At 42.8% G+C, this 19,234-nt stretch overlaps 1 protein-coding gene across 1 annotated transcript; it reads right to left on the reverse strand.

Annotated features, from left to right (window-relative positions):
* Positions 1-1,898: 1,898 nt before the first annotated feature.
* On the reverse strand, positions 1,899-14,775 carry MYOZ3 (myozenin 3). Its single transcript, XM_056847599.1, has 7 exons — positions 14,748-14,775; positions 12,258-12,347; positions 10,914-11,068; positions 10,035-10,106; positions 8,469-8,616; positions 7,474-7,651; positions 1,899-2,103 (listed from the first exon to the last, which is right to left on the reverse strand). The coding sequence occupies exons 1-7, from the start codon at positions 14,773-14,775 to the stop codon at positions 1,926-1,928; spliced, it is 849 nt and encodes a 282-aa protein (XP_056703577.1). The 3' UTR covers positions 1,899-1,925.
* Positions 14,776-19,234: the final 4,459 nt, after the last annotated feature.

Genomic DNA, 19,234 nt, shown 5'->3' on the forward strand with positions numbered 1-19,234 from the left:
AGTTAGCTTTTGCATTCCCCTTTAAACTGTCCCTTTGACAACTGCCCTGTGGCACAGAGTGGTAAGCTGCAGTACTGCAGTCCAAAGCTTTGCTCACGACCTGAGTTCGATCCCAACGGAAGTCGGTTTCAGGTAGCCGGCTCAAGGTTAACTCAGCCTTCCATCCTTCCGAGGTTGGTAAAATGAGGACCCAGCTGCTTGGGGGTAAAGGGAAGATGACTGGGGAAGGCACTGGCAAACCACCCTGCAAACAAAGTCTGCCTAGTAAACGTTGGGATGTGACGTCACTCCATGGGTCAAGAATGACCCGGTGCTTGCACAGGGGACCTTTACCTTTACTTTTTGACAACTAAACATTGTAGTTAATGTTGCCTTCTTTTACAAGTCAAAGACAGAAATGGAGAAAACCTGTCTAACTTAACTGTATTCATACCAATATATTAAATACCCATAAAGGTACTCAGGACCTAATTGTAAAAAGCTTAAACACAATAATAAAGCAGCTACCAATTTCTGAAAGTTTATGCATAAATGACAGCCTTCTATGAGTGGTTGCATATACTATTCTTTTCTAAGGGCTGGGAGAAGTTTAACTCTAGCTTTATAGGTGCCTTGCATTTGTCATACATCTATCTTGTACAATATATCTACCTATGCATGCAGAATAGGATACACTAGGGAAACTTGGTCAGAGAAGTGGTCCACTCTCTGGTCAGTTTCTGGACCTGCAGAAGAACTGTACTATAACTATGGATGACCCTAGAAGCTTGTCTACATGGAAGTGGGTTCTGTTGACATGAACTTGCTGCACAGGCCCACCTTTCCCAGTGAATCTATTTTCCATTAGTGTATCCTTAAAACTGGTTCATCAAATGTTTTTAAATGAGTTTTCTGAACTCTTGGCATATAATGTCATTTACAGATTTCTTGGCAGTCACATCATTGGATGTTACTACCTGCAAGAACTGGTGTCAGGGTGGCCCTATGCATTTAGCACCATGTTGATGTGGTATTGTGGTTCCATTTTGAACTGCTGACATGTCCTGTCATCTTAAATTGTCCTTAATACTTGCGCTAGAGATGACTCATCCCTCACTACTAAAAGTTGGACCTTGATTTAGCAGGTTTCAAACAAGAGAAAATGTGGTTGCAGTCCCTACTTGGCCATGAAACTTGCTGTGTGCCCTTGAGCCAGTGACACATCCTCAGCCTAACCTTCTTTAATTGTGGTTGTGAGAGTAAAATCCAGAAGGGAGAACCGCATTCAGCCTCCAGAGGACCTTGGAGGCAGCATGGAATAAAAATTTACTAGATATAAAATCTTAATGAGTGTACTTTGATGCTACCGTGAAAAAAAATACGCTAGCTATAAATCAGTTATAAATTGCTATAAATCAGGTAACTTATTTATATCTGAGAAAAAATTGGATTTGGGAATCTAGCTTGTGTCAGTTCTAACCTGGTATTTTTTTGTAAACAAGGCAAACCCATAATTTCTTGGAACATGCGTTAGCTTCATATTTCTCCAAGGAGAGTAAGTTGTTGAGCGATCCTTAAATGTCACGTTCTCTTTTTTAGATGTCCTACATTCCTTTAAAGAAGCTAGAAATAATTCAGTCTGACTTCTTGCTGTTCTAGGCCTGACAGCTGGTCTTACTTCACTGTAGGATCCTTATCAAAAACATGATGATTGCTTGTATGAAATGGTTTGTATGCTGGAGTTCCACATTAGAAGAGTATAAGAAGGCCCTGGATGGGAGCTTGCTTGAAGGTTTATGTCATGGCATGCTATTAATTGCTACAGTAGATAAACAGGGTATCTGTTCTATATGCTCAAGAGATTCTTGTGGTTCTGTATCAGTGAACTGGAAGACTAGCATGAATTGACACTTAAGAGAAAGGCAGCAGTATTAGCAGCAAGTCAATTACAGTTCCTCTGATTCTGGCATGACCTGTATCCAGCCCTGCGGTGCTCTGTTGAAGCTGGGTCTATTCAACATCAGCTCCAAGCTGCTCATGGTGTCTGTCTGGGCTTCATTCATCTCAAACCCAGGTACTGGGTACACATCGTTCAGTAATAGCCCCCCAAATGGGGTTGGAGTCCTGCAAGTACAAAAAAAAAGAAAAAGTGCTGGAGTGTGTTTGCAAACAAAGATTGTATTTCAAGCGTAAGTGGAAAAAGAAACACAGTCCCTTGGCTACTGATTATAATTCTTGGCTCCCAAAACAATTATTCATTGTTAAAGTGGATCACAAAGACAAACTGTTCCCATTATCTTCTGTGCCAGTTCGGCCTCAAAGGACTGAGCCATTCAAGTGTGTTTTACTGAATTTGTACTTCGACAAACTTCACTGATGTGCTTCATTTCCCTCCCCCCCCCCCTTACAAGTCCAATTCTTGGACTGCCTCACATCTCACGGATACACTATATGAACATATCCTCATACGTTATAGGCTATGTGTATAAAATGGATGGGAGAGAGCTACAATTAGTCTGTGGTCAGCCAGTGACCTTATACTACAGTGTATTTTCCTCTTTTTTTTGCGTCAAGTCATAGCTGACTTATGGCGACCCAGTAAGGGTTTTCAAGGCAAGAGACAGAGGTGGTTTACCATTGCCTGCCTCCGCGTCACAACCCTGGTATTCCTTGGAGATCTCCCATCCAAATACTTGCTAGGATCAGGGCTGAGAGTATATGACTGGCCCAAGGTCACCCAGCAAGCTTCCATGTCACAAGTGGGGATTCGAACCTGGATTTCTCAGGTCCTAGTCCGACACCTTAACCACTGTACCACACTGGCTCTCACTAATTAATGGTGATTGAGTTGCTGTTCATTTGTTCTGCAGACCTTTGATTCTATTGTTAATGTGATTGTGTTTGGAACAGTTACCAATATTATTTATGTAGTATTTTTCCAGGAGCCATGCCTTTGCGTTTGCATTCAGCATGACTGAATACTTTAACACAGGGATCTCCTGTGTGGCACCTACGGGCTGCGTGGTGCCTGCCAGCATTTTTCCTGGCTCTTGCCAAGTGTTTTTTTTTATAGAAAGTGTGTGGGGCCAGGTAGGGCTTTTTGAGTTTTTAATGTTTATATTATAATGCAGACAGTGGCTTTATATAAAGTACTTTTACCTGTGCAAATAGTGGAATTGTATTCTAAAAACATATTGGGACTTGATTCTGACTAAACATGATTGGGCTGTAGAGGTAAAATTTGTAATGCACCTAACTGGAGCTTCTGTTAAGTCATCAGCTCTCCCCAGTTTTAATGTATTTTTATAATTCAGGTGGAAGATGATAATAACTACATCAAATTTTGTACACTTTTCCAAAAACCATTTGTTCCTTTCAAAGTCTGGCCAGAATCTTACTGTACACATGTGCAAGGAGCTCTCAATAGCTTTTCTTCACCAACTGTTGTTACAAGTCATGGTTCAGGTTTAAAATAGCTGGGCTCATGAGAGAAAGGCTCATGTAAAGGGAATAGAGAAAAGGCATTTTTTCCCCTTTTGGTTAAGTGCATTAGATGCATGCGGAATTAAGACAGGTACTATGAGCTGAGGGAGGGTTTCTTAGCTGGCTTGATATGTATATGTATTTTGTGTGCATGCAAGAAAATATTTTAAAACACTATGGTATCCTTCCTGCCTGAAATGTTGAAGAGCTACCATCTGAGTTATACGTATCCCAACTCCCTGACCTTTTGTGGTTGGGTCTGCCTCATTTAGCAGCCATTTTGTGACTGGCTTCATCTCCCATGGCAGCCATTTTGTCGTTGTGCCCATCACTCTATGTCAGAATTGCAAATGCGCCCATAGCCTGAAAAAGGTTGAGGATTCCTGCTTTACCAGGTAGCGTCTGTCTTCTGGGATAACTTCCCTGGGCATGTGAGCAAAAGAAAGAGCTCCTGGGTGAAATAGTCATTCTTCTCTGAGAAAATGAATAAAGAACAGGTGGTGAAGGAGAAACAAGGTTGGTCAGTAATGCTTTCAGTTGGAGAATTTGGGACTGCACAACAGTAGTTTTCCATCTGGGAAAGGCAAGTCTCTCAAAAGCAGGAGCAGGCTGTCACCTCAATGCTCAAGCTAGGAGCGTCCAGTGGTATTGTCTTCGCTGCTCTTGGAAATGAAATGCTGGGTTAGCTACAATGTGGTATAATCCAGCCAAGCAATTCTTAAGGCCTATTTCACAATCATGTAACAGTTCAAATGTACAGTGAAAGTGAAGAATAGCGTAGTCAGTATCCCATGTTAGGCAACTACAGCAGCGTTTGCTTCCTGACGCTAGGCTGAGACTCTCAGGATAATTGTTACTCCCTGCATTCTGACTGACTAAATTGTATACTAGAAGCCTCCAAAGCAATTGTTTCAAAAAATGAAATATAAGATGATAACACTGCAGCGAAAGTAATGTAGAAGGCAAATTAAAACTTGGAACACTGAGAAGAAACTGAGCAGGAATATGTTTGTTCCTGAATGTCATTTTTGTAATTTACTCTGTGAGCTTTCCAGAGACCATTCTTTGTCCTCAGATTTTTAGGAAACTAAAGCAGTTTGACTTCTTCCTCTGCTGAACTTTCCACTGATGCAGAGCAAGCTTGAAAGGGAACAGTGTTCTTTTATCTCCCATGAGGGAGTTTCTGAGCAGGATCTTGAATGCAAGGTTTGCCTATTTCCTAAGGGATCTGGGAGCTGTTTTAAGTTCATCTCAAAGGATTACTTTTTTTCAGCTGCAGCTCTTGAAACTTTTTATGGCACGTCATAATGACCACTGAGGCATTAAAGTGGAGTGGTAAGCCTTACATTGCCATCCAGTGCAATTGAGCATTACAGCTTTAATTGGGGCAAAGTATTAGAGAAAGGAAATCTTACTGGGAACCAAACAGCCCTGCTCCTCATGCAAGTGTTGCATTTGCTTCAAGGCCAGAAATAAACAGAAAGTTGTGGATGGAGAAACATGAGTACCAAGAAAAGCTAAAGCTAACTGTCTGGAACCGTTTCCTGATTCAGCATGTGGTCAAGAGACTAAGGTGTAGGGAAGCACTTTTTAAAACCTTGCTGTAGCACAGAAGCATTATGGGAACTGTTTAACAGGTGGGAAAAGGCTGTGCCTGCCATTCGTCTCCAGAAATCCTTCCACCACCTTTTAAATAGGCTTTCTCAGATGCTGCCTTTTCCTTTAGCCCGCCTTGCTCTTCTCTTTCTACTCCATTTGTTCTTGCTTTTGTACATCTCATGAACACATGAAGCTGCCTTCTACTGAATCAGACTCTTGGTCCATCAAAGTGAGTATTGCCTACTCAGACTGGTGGCGGCTCTCCAGGGTCTCAGGCAGGGTTCTTTCACATCACCTACTTGCCTTTAACTGGAGATGCTGGGGATTGAACCTGGGACCTTCTGCATTCCAAACAGATGCTCTACCACTGAGCCATGGCCTCTCCATCTCCCTGTGTGCAAGCCTGCTGATGGCTTCCTAACTATAAATGAAGTCAAAACTTTATTTTTGTAAATGAGTAAATAAGAGGGGCAGAGCAGTAAAACCAATGGCAAGCTTAGATGTAGGGAGCGGCAAAGAAGCAGGAATGGAAAGGGAGCATACTAAAGTTTCAGTTTGCTTTTCCTTTCACCATGTATTTTCCAGTGTATCTCAAGGACACTCCCTATTTTCCATCCTGATTAGTTCCAGTCTTCAAATTACTTATTTTGCATTAGATCATTTTACTGTAATAGAATATCTGGAAAAGACTAAGATGCAAATGCATTGATAGCCGAGCTTTGTGTGAGTTGGATTTTGTGATTTCAGAGCAAAGCCCCTGACTTAAGCTGTGTGCGTGTGGAGTATTACTATAAAAACTTGCTTTCCCAACATGGTTAGTATACTGACGCTTCTTTTGCTAACACCCACAGCCTTCACAAGCCTTACTACATATACGGGGAGAGGAAGGGGTTGGTCACCTAGCTGGAATGGAGGCTTTTCCCCCTCCCCTTTGCAAGTACTGCTTGAAAAGTCAGAGCTTGGCTGGGGCATGAACTGGAAGGCAAGAGCCAAAGGACTCTTCCCTTTTCGGTTGCAGCCTGAGAGTCCAATGCTCTAGACCAGCAGGAATAAAAACAGTCTGAACACCTCTGAAAATGCACCAGGTGAAGTGATGGCAGCAGCAGTTTGTGGTAAGAGAATACCTGTGACTTTTTTTATTTATTTGCTTCATTTATACCCTCCTTTACTCCCCAATGGAGACTTAAAGCTTAAGTTGCTTTCCATTTTATCTTTACACCGACACTGTGAAACAGGTTAGGCTGAGTGTGTGACTGGCACCAGGTCACCCAGCAGACTTCCATGATGGGGCGGGGGGGAGAGAGAGAATCCAAACCTGGGTCTTCCATGCCCTAGTCAGGTATTTTATTTATTTTATCAATCTTATAACCCGCTCTACCCCAGCAAGCCAGGCTCAGAGCAGCTCACACAAACCATAAAACATACAGTACAAACCATAAAGTCACATATGACAGTGAGTTAAAAACCACTCTTAACCAATTAAAATCATAATTTCTAATGGTGCATAATGTTGCAATATAAGGGCACAGTATGGCCTGCATACAGTTGTTCAGCAGGAGCCATAGCTGGCCTCAGCCGAATGCCTGATGGAACAGTTCTGATGGAACAGGCCCTGCGGAACTCCATAAGGTCCTGCAGGGCCCTGGTCTCATTAGAAGGACTGTTCCACTGGTCCAGCAGATATGAGGGTCTCAGACCGTGTAAGGCTTTAAAGGTCATAACCAGCACCTTAAACCTGATCCGGTATTCCAGCTGGAGCCAGTGCAGATGATAGAGCACTGGCTTAATATGTGCCCGTAGCAGGGTCCCCGTAAGGAGCCTCGCCACAGCGTTCTGTAGCAGCTGGAGTTTCCAGATCAATTTTGAGGGCAGCCCTACGTAGAGTAATCTAATCTGGAGGTGACAGTTGCACCATTCTAACCATTCCTCTCACTGGTTCTACAACATCTAAGCTCTCCAGAGCTAAAGATTGGGGTTGCTTGTCAATTGGACAAAAAGCATCTTTTAAGGCTGGTTTTGTTCTAAATAAAGTAGGATCCGTGATTTTATTTAAACCTCTAAGAGCTGCGTGGAGGACCTGGAAATGTTGGTCATATAGAAAATAGAAATAATATTTTGAATTAAGCATACTCTATATCAATTTCTAGCGAAAATGTATTTAATTTTAAGATGCTGGCTTTGGTCTTGAAAGCCCTAGACATTCTATATCCTGGATATTCTACAAAATTTCTTCTTTCACTTGACCTCTTGACCTTTTAGAAGATTCAGGATTAACAGGAGGACTGTGAACAGGTAGTCAAATTTGTTGCTTGTGGGGACAGCTTCACAAGACATACATTCTACAATAAGAGGTATTCTGAGCATGCCATATAAAATTACTAATAAAATATAGAAAATTTATGCAGCAACTACCTGTTGAAGCTTCGGTCAACTGTATTCACTTTTCTGGGAAGCTCTGGCAAACGGGTCTCACTGTCAACTTGGTAATCCTCACTGCTCAGGAACTCCCGCCAAGGACACTGGTAGGCTTTGGGGATGGCTGTGCTGTTGAACTTCTCATGAGGCACTCCTTTTAGAGGTCCCGAATAACCTGCAGTTGAGAATGCCAAAACTGAGCATCTTTAATTACAGCAGCAAAACTGAGGTATCCACACTTCATAATCTCACTGTGAGGCATTTCTGCTTTTCCTAAAACACAATAGGAAAGGAATGGGGTTTCTTGTGTTATGTCATTCAATTACCAGAGAAAATGCAACAGTCCCATTCCAATTTGCATGAGGAAGAATTGCACAAGATGAGGAAGGGTGGGATACAAGCAGCGCCTGGGAAGGAGGTCAGTTAGGGTTGCCAACCTCCAGGTGGTAGCCGAAAATCTGCTATTACAACTGATCTCCAGGCGACAGAGATCACTTCACCTGGAGAAAATGGCTGCTTTGGAAGGCATTATACACCATTATACACTATGGCATTATACACCACTGAAGTCCCTCCCCAAATTACTAAGGAAGAACAGTACCTTGCCTCTGATTAAATGTCCTAACAGCGATGGGCAAAAAAAAAAAGATGTCTGCTTAGACATCTCAGAGAACACTGCAGGAAAGCTTTCTTCATGTTTAACAAAGAAAGGACTTCCCCCACAATCAACCCGGAATTTGACTGGAATTTGAGGTGAATGGCACAAGCTGCACTTCAGGATCTATCCCTGTAAATTAGCTTTTAGTAGTAATAAGCACATTAAAGGTGGAGCACATTAAAGATGGACCCTTAGTATTACCCCAGTTGCAACCACTCACTATTAGATAGACCATAATGAAACTCAGGCTCTTAATACCTGCATTCGTATTGATAGGCTCAGAAAGGCATGATATCAAGGTTTCGATAAATGGATAAATATTCTGCCTTACTACCTGGAGCAAGATTATCAGGATTCAGAGCTTTGCTCATCTGCAAAACTTTGTCAGTCTTCTTAGGTACTTTGGGGGGTGCCTGCTTCCCTGAGGCTGCCCCAAGAAGCTCTGTTGGATAATTCTCTTTCTCTTCTGCATTATGAAGAGGCTGGTAGACAAAAGTAAAAGAGGCAGAAGTTGCAAAGAGGGCCTGTCATCAAAGGGATCTGCTTAGCTTGCTCAGGATGGGGTGTTCTAGGGGAAGTGGAGTAATAAAGGGGAAAGAAACAACCCCAATCAGTTGTTTGGCAGGAAGATGCTTTTTAGGTTGAAGAGCGGGGAAATAATTTTGCATTCATTTGAAGCAGGCAGAATAGGAACAATTGCTACACACATGGGGTCCTGCTGTGGTTTGGGTGCTACTGACCCATATCTTCATTTTCCATTCGCTGTCTTTCCATGGTTTCCTTGACATTTCTGTGCGCTTTCTCAAATCAGATCAAAGGTAGTTGGAGAAAGCACAGAGAGATAGCAAGGAAAGACAACAAATGGAAAACAAGAGTGTGAAGAGAAAAAAACTGCAGGTCAGCACCCAAACTATGGGGAAACCTCTGTGTGAGAAGCCTCTCGCACATCTCCCAGAAACCACTGTGTCTGCAATTCAGTCCAAAGCTGCTTCTCCCAGTGTTCCAGTACTGCATAGATCTGCAAGACTAATTTTGCTCACTGTGTGGCTGAAGGTAAGCTGTGTATATGCAAGAAAATATGTTCATTGTGAAAGGCATCCTGTTAATCAGAGCTTCTGCTTGAAATGTTGAAGAGTTACTACTAGATTTATGTATAACCTCACTGACATTTTGTGGTTGGCTGGGCTTCCTGCAACAGCCATCTTTTGGTTGTGCCCATGACCCTAAATCAGAATTTCAAAGTGCCCACTGGATCAAAAAGGTTGGGGACCTCGATCTATAGCCTATGATCTTCCTATAAGAAGAAAGCTATAAGCTTATTTCATCTTTTCAGTTGAATAGGATTTTGCAACCATGTCTTTAACAGCTCCCATTGCATGTTACATTTCACCTTCCTTCCCATTATAAAATTTAAGATATTTTACACTGAAAGATAAGCATGTAAGCAATTAAGAACCAGTGTGATATAGTGGTTAGGGTCTCCCACTAGGATCTGAGAGGCTCAGATTTGAATCTCTACTCTTGTCATGAACTTGCTTGGTGACCTTGGGCCAGTCACACACTCTCAGCCTAACCTACCTCACAGGGTTGTTGTGAGGATAAAATGGAGGAGAGGAGCACTGTGTAAGCTGCTTTGGGTCACCGTTGAGGGAGAAGGTAGGGTCTACCATCAGCAATGAAATACTAATTTTGAATAATCAAATAAGAATAATCAAATAAGAATGTTCACTTAATACCATGTTAACAACTAGTTAGCAAACCACAAGTGGCATTGCCTCCTGGCGAATGCTCAAGCTGTCTCTCAGTGTTTCTGAGGCAACTTCAGGAACTCTACTGGACACTAAACACCATTCTAAAGAAATGAGCCCAGTCCCACCCCTTCTATGCAAGAGTCACAGACCATCTGCCCATTTGTTATTCCGTCTGCCTCATAGATCGGATGCAAGCCGCCCGCTGCTGTTCTGTTTGAGGCCTGCAGGGAACATAAAAAGAAAAAGAATAGTATCAATGCAGGGGCAAGGACCACAAGAACTCCTAAGGCTGTGAACACTTGGTCCCTACCTGAGTGGTTTTAAAGTTACCTCCGGTTGAAATTTGCAGTCTAAGTAGTTTCCAGTTATAGCTTTCAGGCAAATTATGCTTTGCCAACAAAAAAGGGAGGAAGAGAATTGCAGCAGATAAGACGAGGGAGTTCCCAAGCTCTGAAACTTGTGATTACAGGATCCTGTCCAAGAACGGTTGAACAGAGATCCACCAGCAACTGTTATAGATTAGCTGGAGGAGAGAACCATGGGATGTTTCAGGACTGCAACACAATTTTGTCAGCCCCACCATGCTCCAGTTCTAATGACAGAAGGAGAATTACATGAGGGTAGAAGAGCCTTGACTTGCTTTTCAAGCTCACTTCAGCAAGGTCAGAAATGCCTTGACTTCCACTCTTGTCAAATTCTATTCAAGTAAGGCATAATTGCTAGACAGAGGGAGGAGAAGGCCTTTGCTGGGCAAACAGGAAGAGAAGCCCACACATCCGCCTTTATACTTTAAAATTAGCAAAGATGTCTGCCCCACCTCTAGCCCAAACAGATTGGTTGGAGAAGATATGGGCTGTCGTGTTTAGGCAGTCCCCAAGTCCAGCCTTTAGAGGTGGAACCCAAGATTTGTTGGGTCACCTGTGAGTTTGGTCACCTCTTCATACCTCCTGCATTTGTTGCTGAGCAATATGTTCACTGTACTTGCAGGAGCTGTCTGTCTCTCCCTGCGATATGAAAGAATGACTCACAATTCTGTAACTTGTAGGGTATTCCAACACAAACCGCTGCACCCTCTTCTGCCTCTGCTGGTAAAGTTTCGAACCCCTGTTTATTGGTAGGGCCAGCTCTTCCATCATCAAGTCCTGAGGGATGCTAACCTTCTTACCCAGGTCTAGCTCTGGGACTGGGAAAAGATACATACCCACATACATACAGAAAGAGAGAGAGAGAACAGAATAGTAAGATCCATCTTAGGCTGACAGGTGATAAATAAATAATAAAGATGCAGGATGTTGCAACAAATGTCTTAAAACTATTTGTAATGAAGCATGTCCGGGTTCCTCAGACCCAACTCTCTTTCCCCTTAGCCCCACAGCAGCTGTGGGGAATGGAAATTTAAAGGTCCTCAGAGGCCTAATTCGGCTTGGGACTTCAGTGAGGGGAGGAGGGGCTCCTTAGGGTTGCCAGCCTCCAGGTACTAGCTGGAGATCTCCTGCTATTACAACTGATCTCCAGCCGATAAGAGATCAGTTCACCTGGAGAAAAATGGCTGCTTTGGCCACTGGACTCTATGGCATTGAAGTCCCTCCCCTCCTCAGGCTCCGCCCCAAAAACCTCCCGCTGGTGGAGAAAGGGGGACCTGGTAACCCTAGGACTCCTGTCTTCCCTCTCAAAATGTTTTTCGGAGTTGAATGGCCAGGGGGGAGGTTGTTCATTCCATTCTGGACCTGCACATGCAGTAATTCCATGCACATGGCAGCTCCAAAACGGAGCAAATGGCTCTATGGCCTTCCCTCAAACCCTGCCCCTCCTCAGGCTCTACCCCTAAAATCTCCAGGAATTTCTCTATCTGGAATTGGCAACCATTTTCACAGAGAGGGCTCTCCTAAAAACACTATACAAACATTCATTGCAGCATTCCCTTCACCAGCAGACTCTGGAGAAGCTGGAAAGACAATCTCCCAAAAGGTACTCATGCTTGTTTAACATCTGAAGCTCTCATAACCTTCAGTGTTTTTATAATGTCTCCACTATATCACTTCTGACCGCGCTAAAGAGGATTTTGTGGCCGCAGTGTGCTCAGAAATGTTTACCGTAATAGTGGCAAAAAACGGTAAGCAAACATGTCAGGAATTGCCTAGACCAGAGGTTCCCAAACCTTTAGAGTCATGCAGTACTTTTCAGGAGAGAAATTCATCACGGAGCACTAATTTTCACCTAGGACCTATATACTAAACCAAATGACAGTAGTAGTTTTCTTTCCAATCTCTTCATGGAGCACTAGGAGATGTTCAGTGGACCACCAAGTGCTCCACTGAGCACAGTTTGGGAACCTCTGGCCTAGACAGTTATGGAAGCCAAGGCTGACTTACCATCTTCTCCAGCAAGCTCCCTCATAATAGCCCGGGTCTGCACTTTCTGCTCTCTGTGAAGATCATAACGTGGAAGGGGAAACATCTTATCTGCAAAAGACGTAAGATTGGTGTGATCACATTCCTTTATGCTCCTGCTGGAACTGGTCTTACTTAAGTAGGTATACATCTTGAAATTTTGCTCATGTAAACTTGAAACTCTGGGAATATAAATAGTCTGTATTGTTATTAAAAAATTTGTTTGTGATTTTGGTGCATCTCTCGTTTTACATTAAAATTTCTGAAAGAAATAACAGCTGTTCCTTGAAATGAGGAGAAGGTGATGACCGCATTCACTTAGACTACATGGAGCCTTTTTTATTTTTGATTACCACCTTTGGTTGTAGGCCAACTGTTCCTTATTTAAAGAACCCGTTCCTTATTTCCCCCCATAAATACTAATGGAATGGAAGTGATGCCCCATAACTACAACTTTAATTTAATACATTGTGGGTAAAGTGCCGTCAAGTTGCAGCCGACTTATGGCGACCCCTTTTGGGGTTTTCATGGCAAGAGACTAACAGAGGTGGTTTGCCAGTGCCTTCCTCTGCACAGCAATCCTGGTATTCCTTGGTGGTCCCCCATCCAAATACTAACCAGGGCTGACCCTGCTTAGCTTCTGAGGTCTGATGAGATCAGGCTAGCCTGGGCCATCCAGGTCAGGGCAATTTAATACATTATAAGGTGCTATATTCTAATGAAGTTTTGGTAATGTTTTGACATACACATTTGTGTGTGGGTGTATGAGTGTGAAGTGCCATCAAGTCACAGCCAACTTATGGCAACCCCTTAGGGTTTTCAAGACAAGTGAGAAGCACAGGTGATTCGCCATTACCTTTCTCTGCAAAGTCTTCCTTTGTGGTCTCCCATCCAAGTACCAACCCTGCTTAGCTGCTGAGATCTGAGATCAGGCTATACTGTACCATTCCATACATCCCTGACATACACGACCTAGTTTTCTTATAGTGCTACACTGTTCTGGCTCATGTAAGACATTCTTTTCTTTTTGCGTCACAACGTGTTCCTTCTTTTGAAGTTCTTCAGGTGGCAACCTTAAACTTCCCTCTAAACAAATTCTAATTACTGACAAATATTAACCTTGGAGGCTAAGAAATCTTCTGAAAGCTCCGAGTTCCGGGGCTTCACTTTGGAATTACACTCTCCACCATGCTACAAGACAGTGTTCCCTAAATCAGCAGCAACTATTTTGAGCTACTGATCTGGCAGGATGAGGAGGTGTAACCCTGATCCTTGGACTGTGAAGGATGCAGGCAGAGATTTTTGGGATGATGATCTCATAGGGGTTGGAAGAAGGCAGGAATGCTTAATCCTGAGACCCCCGAGGCCCAAATAAATACAGCTAGAGGTTAGGCCCTGCAAGTACAAACATCTTGGATCACAAATATAATTTGATTGTGAAGGGAACAAGGGATCGTTTATCTTTACCCACTTCTGTTCATTTGGCAGAAATACCACCAGCATAAACTGATATATCCTCTTGGGACCTATTGCTGTCACTGCAGTATAGCTGAAAGTAATCGCTTGATGGCTGGTCCCAAATCTGGCTTTTCTGCTGTGTTAATTCTATGTGCATCCAGTAATCCTGAACAGTAAATGTGTCCAATTTTTTTTTGGGGGGGGGGACAGTTACTATTGTCTACTATTTATTTAGGGGAAGGCTAAACAATCTCTAGCGATTGTCCAGGTGCCAGAAATGTGATATAAATGCCTGGCTAACAGAAGAGATATTCAGTCTTATTTATTTATTTTATTTTCCTTTATTTATATCCTTCCCTTCTCCCCAATGAGGACCCAGAACTGCTTACCGTAGATTGTTTTAATCTCCTCCATTTTTATCCTCAGAACAGCCCTGTGAAATATGTTAAGCTTAGAGCATGGGAGCAGCCCAAGGTCACCCAGCAAACTTTTGTGGCAGAGTGGGGATTCAAACCTGGATCTCCCAGGCCCTAGTACACCATTCCAGCCACTATACCACATTGGCTCTTATTAGCATGTAAAATTTAATGTTGGTTCAAACATATGCTACATACACACACATACACAAGCACAAAAGCCAGTGCCTAGGAATCTGAAATATTTTTTCTGGGATCATCCCTTTTTAAAAGAGTACCTGAAGCTGCCAGTCAGACCACTGGTCCATCATGGTCAGTATTATCTACCCTGATCCAGGATCTCAGGTCTTTTATATCATCTACCATCTGATCCTTTTAGGTGCAGATGATGGGAATTGAACCTGGGCCTGTTTGCTTGGAATGTAGCTGCTCTAACACTGAGCTACAGACGCTACAAGAAAGATTTTTTGTGTGTTGGCTGGGTTTAAAAACCAGTTTTCTCTCAGCCCACTGCAAGCTTTTTGGAAGAGTTAGTATGATGTATGATGTAGCATGATGGATTAGAAGGAGGGAAACCTGGATTTGGATCTTCACTCACCCATGAAGCTCACTCGCCTTAGGTCCATCATCCTCTGTCAACCTAATCTACATCACAGGATTATTGTAAAGATATGATAATATCGAGAATTGCCCTGAGGTTCTGAGATGAAGGGCAATAAAACGTGAGAGATAGGTATAGGCTCCCTGAATCAAGCCAGGTCTCTTACTAAACTGGCTGGAGCACACTATTTTTTTCTCAGAACCCAAGAGCCAGAGCTGTTTGGTGAATTCAAGTGGCGTTATCTCCCAAAGAGCTTCAAAGGAAATCTAACCAGCCTCTGTTCCTTCTACAGCACAAAGGGGGCTCTGTCAGATAGCACGATATCTGCAGAGACAGCTAGAAACTGGAAAACTAATTAGCACTTAGCTGCCTGAGCTAATGTTACCGGGCCAACGGAGCCATGCATATCTTTCATGGCTTGAAATTATCCCCAGCTTGGACCAAGAACACAGCTTTCTTCCACCGCTCTGCAGGGACATTTGGCATTCTTTCATTACACCTGCAGCAATTTGATGCTAGAGACAAGATCAAGGACTTACTGGGCAAATGTTTAGTCCCTATATGGCACACGCTCTACCAGAAGCAATTTCCACAGTTGTATGAGTGTCTACGAGAGAAAGTGGTATAGTGGTTAGAGACTGGAGTATGGTCAGGAAGACCTGGATTCAAATTCCCATTTTAGCATGAATCTCACTGGGTGACCCTGAACCAGTCACAGTCTAACATTCTTCAAAGAATTGTGGTAAAGCTAACCCCATAAGTATGTACTGGACATCTTTGTTAAGAATTCCTTCCTTCCTCAGCAGTCTTGTTCAGGTATTGTAAAAAACAGATTGCAAGACAATCCTTCTTAACTGTGAAGCTAGTGTCTCATTCTCCATGCCCTCTTTCTTAGATTCAGGTTATTTGTACCTCTTGCCCCTTTCTTGTGTCCTTTGATGAAGAAGCAATCTCATTCTGTACCGTTGCACAGTGCCCCAATTATATCAGAGCCTTCCCATGGTACTATAAAAACAGATGCAATAAACTGTGCCCTGGGGCTGGATTAGTTAGTGGAGCTCCCATGCATCCGTCGCTAAGTCCAGTTCTTGTCCCACCAGCAGGTGCTGGCATACCCTTTGCTAGTTAAATCCCAGTCTTCCAGGGTCTGCCTGTGCACTCATACTCCCGTTGAGCAGTTTAATCCTCAGTAATATGTGTATCATGCAGTCAAGCAGTCCAGATGGCTGTCTCTTTTTTGCCCCATTCAGCATTTGGTCACAGCAACCACTCCCTTCTATACAGCACTCTCTGAAGTGAGATACAAGATTTGCTCCCCTACCTGCTCGTCCCCTTCTATAAAGCCTTGTTGTGAAGTCTTTCAGTGGCAGATACTTTCCAGGTGAGGACCCGGATGGACCTGTTTTGGTCTCCGCCTCAGCACCTTTTTTTCACCCAAGAGATTCTCTTAACTGGTACTTTCCAGCTGCCAGGTCTTGCCCCCTGTGCCTTTTTCAATCTCTCCAGCTGAGATGCCAAGCTCCTAATCCTTGTTACATCAGAAATTTATTTCTGGCTGAGAAAGGGGGTGGGTCAGAGCAGAGTTTTGCTCTCTTGGGCTGGCAGGTGTTGAGAGCAAATCAATGCACACAGCATATCATATACAACTAGGGTGGGTGTTTACCACTGTATTTGTGCCTTTTACAGTAGCTGAAAGGAAAGCATTGACAGTTGATGGTTTATTTAAAATCTTATCTCTTTAGACTCAAGTCAGCTAACAATGCATCAACAAATTGCAAAGACACAAAAACACTATCAGCAAGATAAACACAGCAAACAAGTTAAAACACACAGGTTGTTGTTTTATTTTCATTTACTGATGTTATTTATAGTTCATCTTTCTCACCTGGGCTCAAGGCGGATCACACAGAGCGAGTCAATACAATCGACAGATGGGGCATTCAATAAACAGTGCAATAGGATTAGGGTTACAGAACCAACCAGAAGTCTAAAAACAGAACTGAAACAAAGTATGGTCATTTATGCATGAGAGGTTTTGCCTTGGATTTGCCACTCCTTAGATGCACATTTTCCCCATCTGAATTCTCAAAACTCAACGATAAGCCCCCATGCAGAGTTTTGAGAATTCAGATGTAAAAATGTGCATCTAGAGAGCAGCAAATCCAAGGCAAAACCTGTCGTGCATAAGTGGCCTATGACACAATAAATGATGCAACATTTCATAGCAGTATCCTAGTTTCAATGAGCTGTACACAGTAGCACAGACCATAGTCTCTAATAATTTTTCCAAGTAACTTTGTGAATCATTTAGTACAGTGCAACTCAATTGGCTGCATAGAAAAGCCCTCTTGAATAATTCTGGCCCTTGTTTGAGGGAAGCCAGGCGAGTGGGAGGCTTCCTGTCCTCCTGGGGCAGACCATTCCTTAAGGTGGTGGCCATGATGGAGACGGCACATGTATGGGCAGTTGTTGATTTCGCCCATTTGCAAGTTGGCACCTGCAAAAGGCCCTGCTCTGATGAGAATAGCTGTCATGGTGGAGCATAGTGGGAGAGGTGGTTTCACATGCTGTGAAAACCTCACATTGCCATCTTTTAAAGAAAGGAAACAGCCTGTTTATGTTAAGACAGTAATTCAACTAAACGCTTAGGGAAAAAATCTGCATTGTCTATTTAGTATAAGATTACTTAAAACCAATGGCTTTGACACAGTGGAGAAACAGCGTGAAGAGTGTGGGACGTGGTGTGTATGTGTGCATTTACCTGCGTTCCTTTGTAACGCAAATTCTTGTGACAATACCCCACACCATTTTGGAGTTTCCAACTAGTTCTCGGTTCTGGTGGCAGACGTGGAGAGGTGGGAAAACTCCCTTCTGCACAATGAATTTGGCTCATGGTTTGTTGAATCTAAACCTGCTGACCCATGCATGTTAACAAATACAGAAAGAAAGCAGCCTATAAGTTAACTTCCCATTACAGATTAACAGCTCTCTGGCTTTTAAAGAACCACTTCAAGAGGGACAAATGTAGAGTGGAAAAGTGGCAGGTGCTTAATCTTTTTGCTGCCTGCCATTTTTCTTTTGTGTTCCCAAACCAATTTTCTTCCCACATGGCTCTGGATGTGCATTTTTATAAAACTCCAGGAACATATTTTTCTTTAAAACAATGCTTTTGACACCATGTAGCTGTGTGATGTATGTATGTGGGGGTACTTTAAATTGGGATTCCTGTACTTAACAAGACAGGGAACTTTAGTATATGAAAAGAGAGGAAGGGAAAGAAGGAAAATGCTTAGACCTAGATATATGGAGCTATGCAGCAGTGTATATATTTTAGTTAGGCTGATAAACATTGCTGGAGCCTAGGCTCAAACCATGCACTGCACTGGAGATCCATGACTTTTCTTTCTTTCTTTTTTCCTCCCAAAGGTCAAAGTAGCCACAGAACGGATGAAGATGTGGAACTGGGGAGACGGTTAGAGGAACCATCTATATGCCATTTTATCATATACCCTTTTCCTGATGAAAATTATATCCCCTTTCCTGTTATTTGTTCCTTGGGGGGGGGGGGATAGGTTCTTACAGGTATCATACAGTATGTTTTATCCTGCAGGGTGAATACCAGATCAAAGACGGAAAGAACTGGAAAAAAAACAACACAGAATGGGGAAAGGAGTTAGACACCCGTTTTTTCCATGCCATAGACTAGCCCCTTTGCACCCGTGGTTACTTTTGTCTTTGGAATAAAACATCGGAGATCTTGCTCATGGATCTCCCACATCATCTTTCAATCACCTGATGCAACACCAGGTATAAACATTGACACATATCTTTGTTTAATTAATGAAACTTCATGAAATCTAATGAATAAAGGTCTACCATGGATAATCCAACAAGGATTTTTCTCAGCTATTGCAATATTTAGTTCACTCAGTCTAGATAATGTTGATCCTAATTCACTGCTATTTTGTCTTTTCCTTAAATATTATTTAAAATCACACATATACTGTATATACTGATATATACTGCATAGCATGCAGGTTAATATATCCCTAATGTGCATGCATACCTGATTCCCCCAAAAAATTAAAATTGGAGAGCATATGTGATCACACATTTAGCTAACACTGGATACCACCATGCTACTGCCCTCTCCAGTCTGTACACATGGAAAATGCAGAATGTTTTTGGGAAATATAATAAGTGGAAACCCACAAGGACTTGAGGGAGGGAATCATCCTCCCCGACACACTATTTCCTCTTTCCTTTTCCAGAAAGCCCACATAGACGCTCCTCCTTTCTTGCTTCCTTTTTGAGTTGCCAGCTCCAGGCTGGGAACTTCCTGGGGATTTGGGGGAGGAGCCTTGGGAGGATGAGGTTTGGGAAAGGAAGCAACCTCAACAGGGTACAATGCCATAGATTCCACCCTCCAAAGCAGCCATTTTCTTCAGGGGAACTGATCTCTGTCATCTGGAGATCAGTTCTAA

The sequence above is a fragment of the Euleptes europaea genome, chromosome 1, assembly GCF_029931775.1.
Source record: "Euleptes europaea isolate rEulEur1 chromosome 1, rEulEur1.hap1, whole genome shotgun sequence".
Taxonomy (NCBI): Eukaryota; Metazoa; Chordata; class Lepidosauria; order Squamata; family Sphaerodactylidae; genus Euleptes; species Euleptes europaea.

Excerpts from the sequence above, each read along its gene's own strand:
- MYOZ3 (XM_056847599.1), bottom strand. The coding sequence starts at position 14,775 with ATGGACCTAAGGCGAGTGAGCTTCATGG. Across the intron at positions 11,069-12,257 it reads GGAGCTTGCTGGAGAAGATG|TCCCAGAGCTAGACCTGGGT; the intron begins GTAAGTCAGCCT and ends ATCTTTTCCCAG. Across the intron at positions 7,652-8,468 it reads TCCTGATAATCTTGCTCCAG|GTTATTCGGGACCTCTAAAA; the intron begins GTAGTAAGGCAG and ends TCTCAACTGCAG.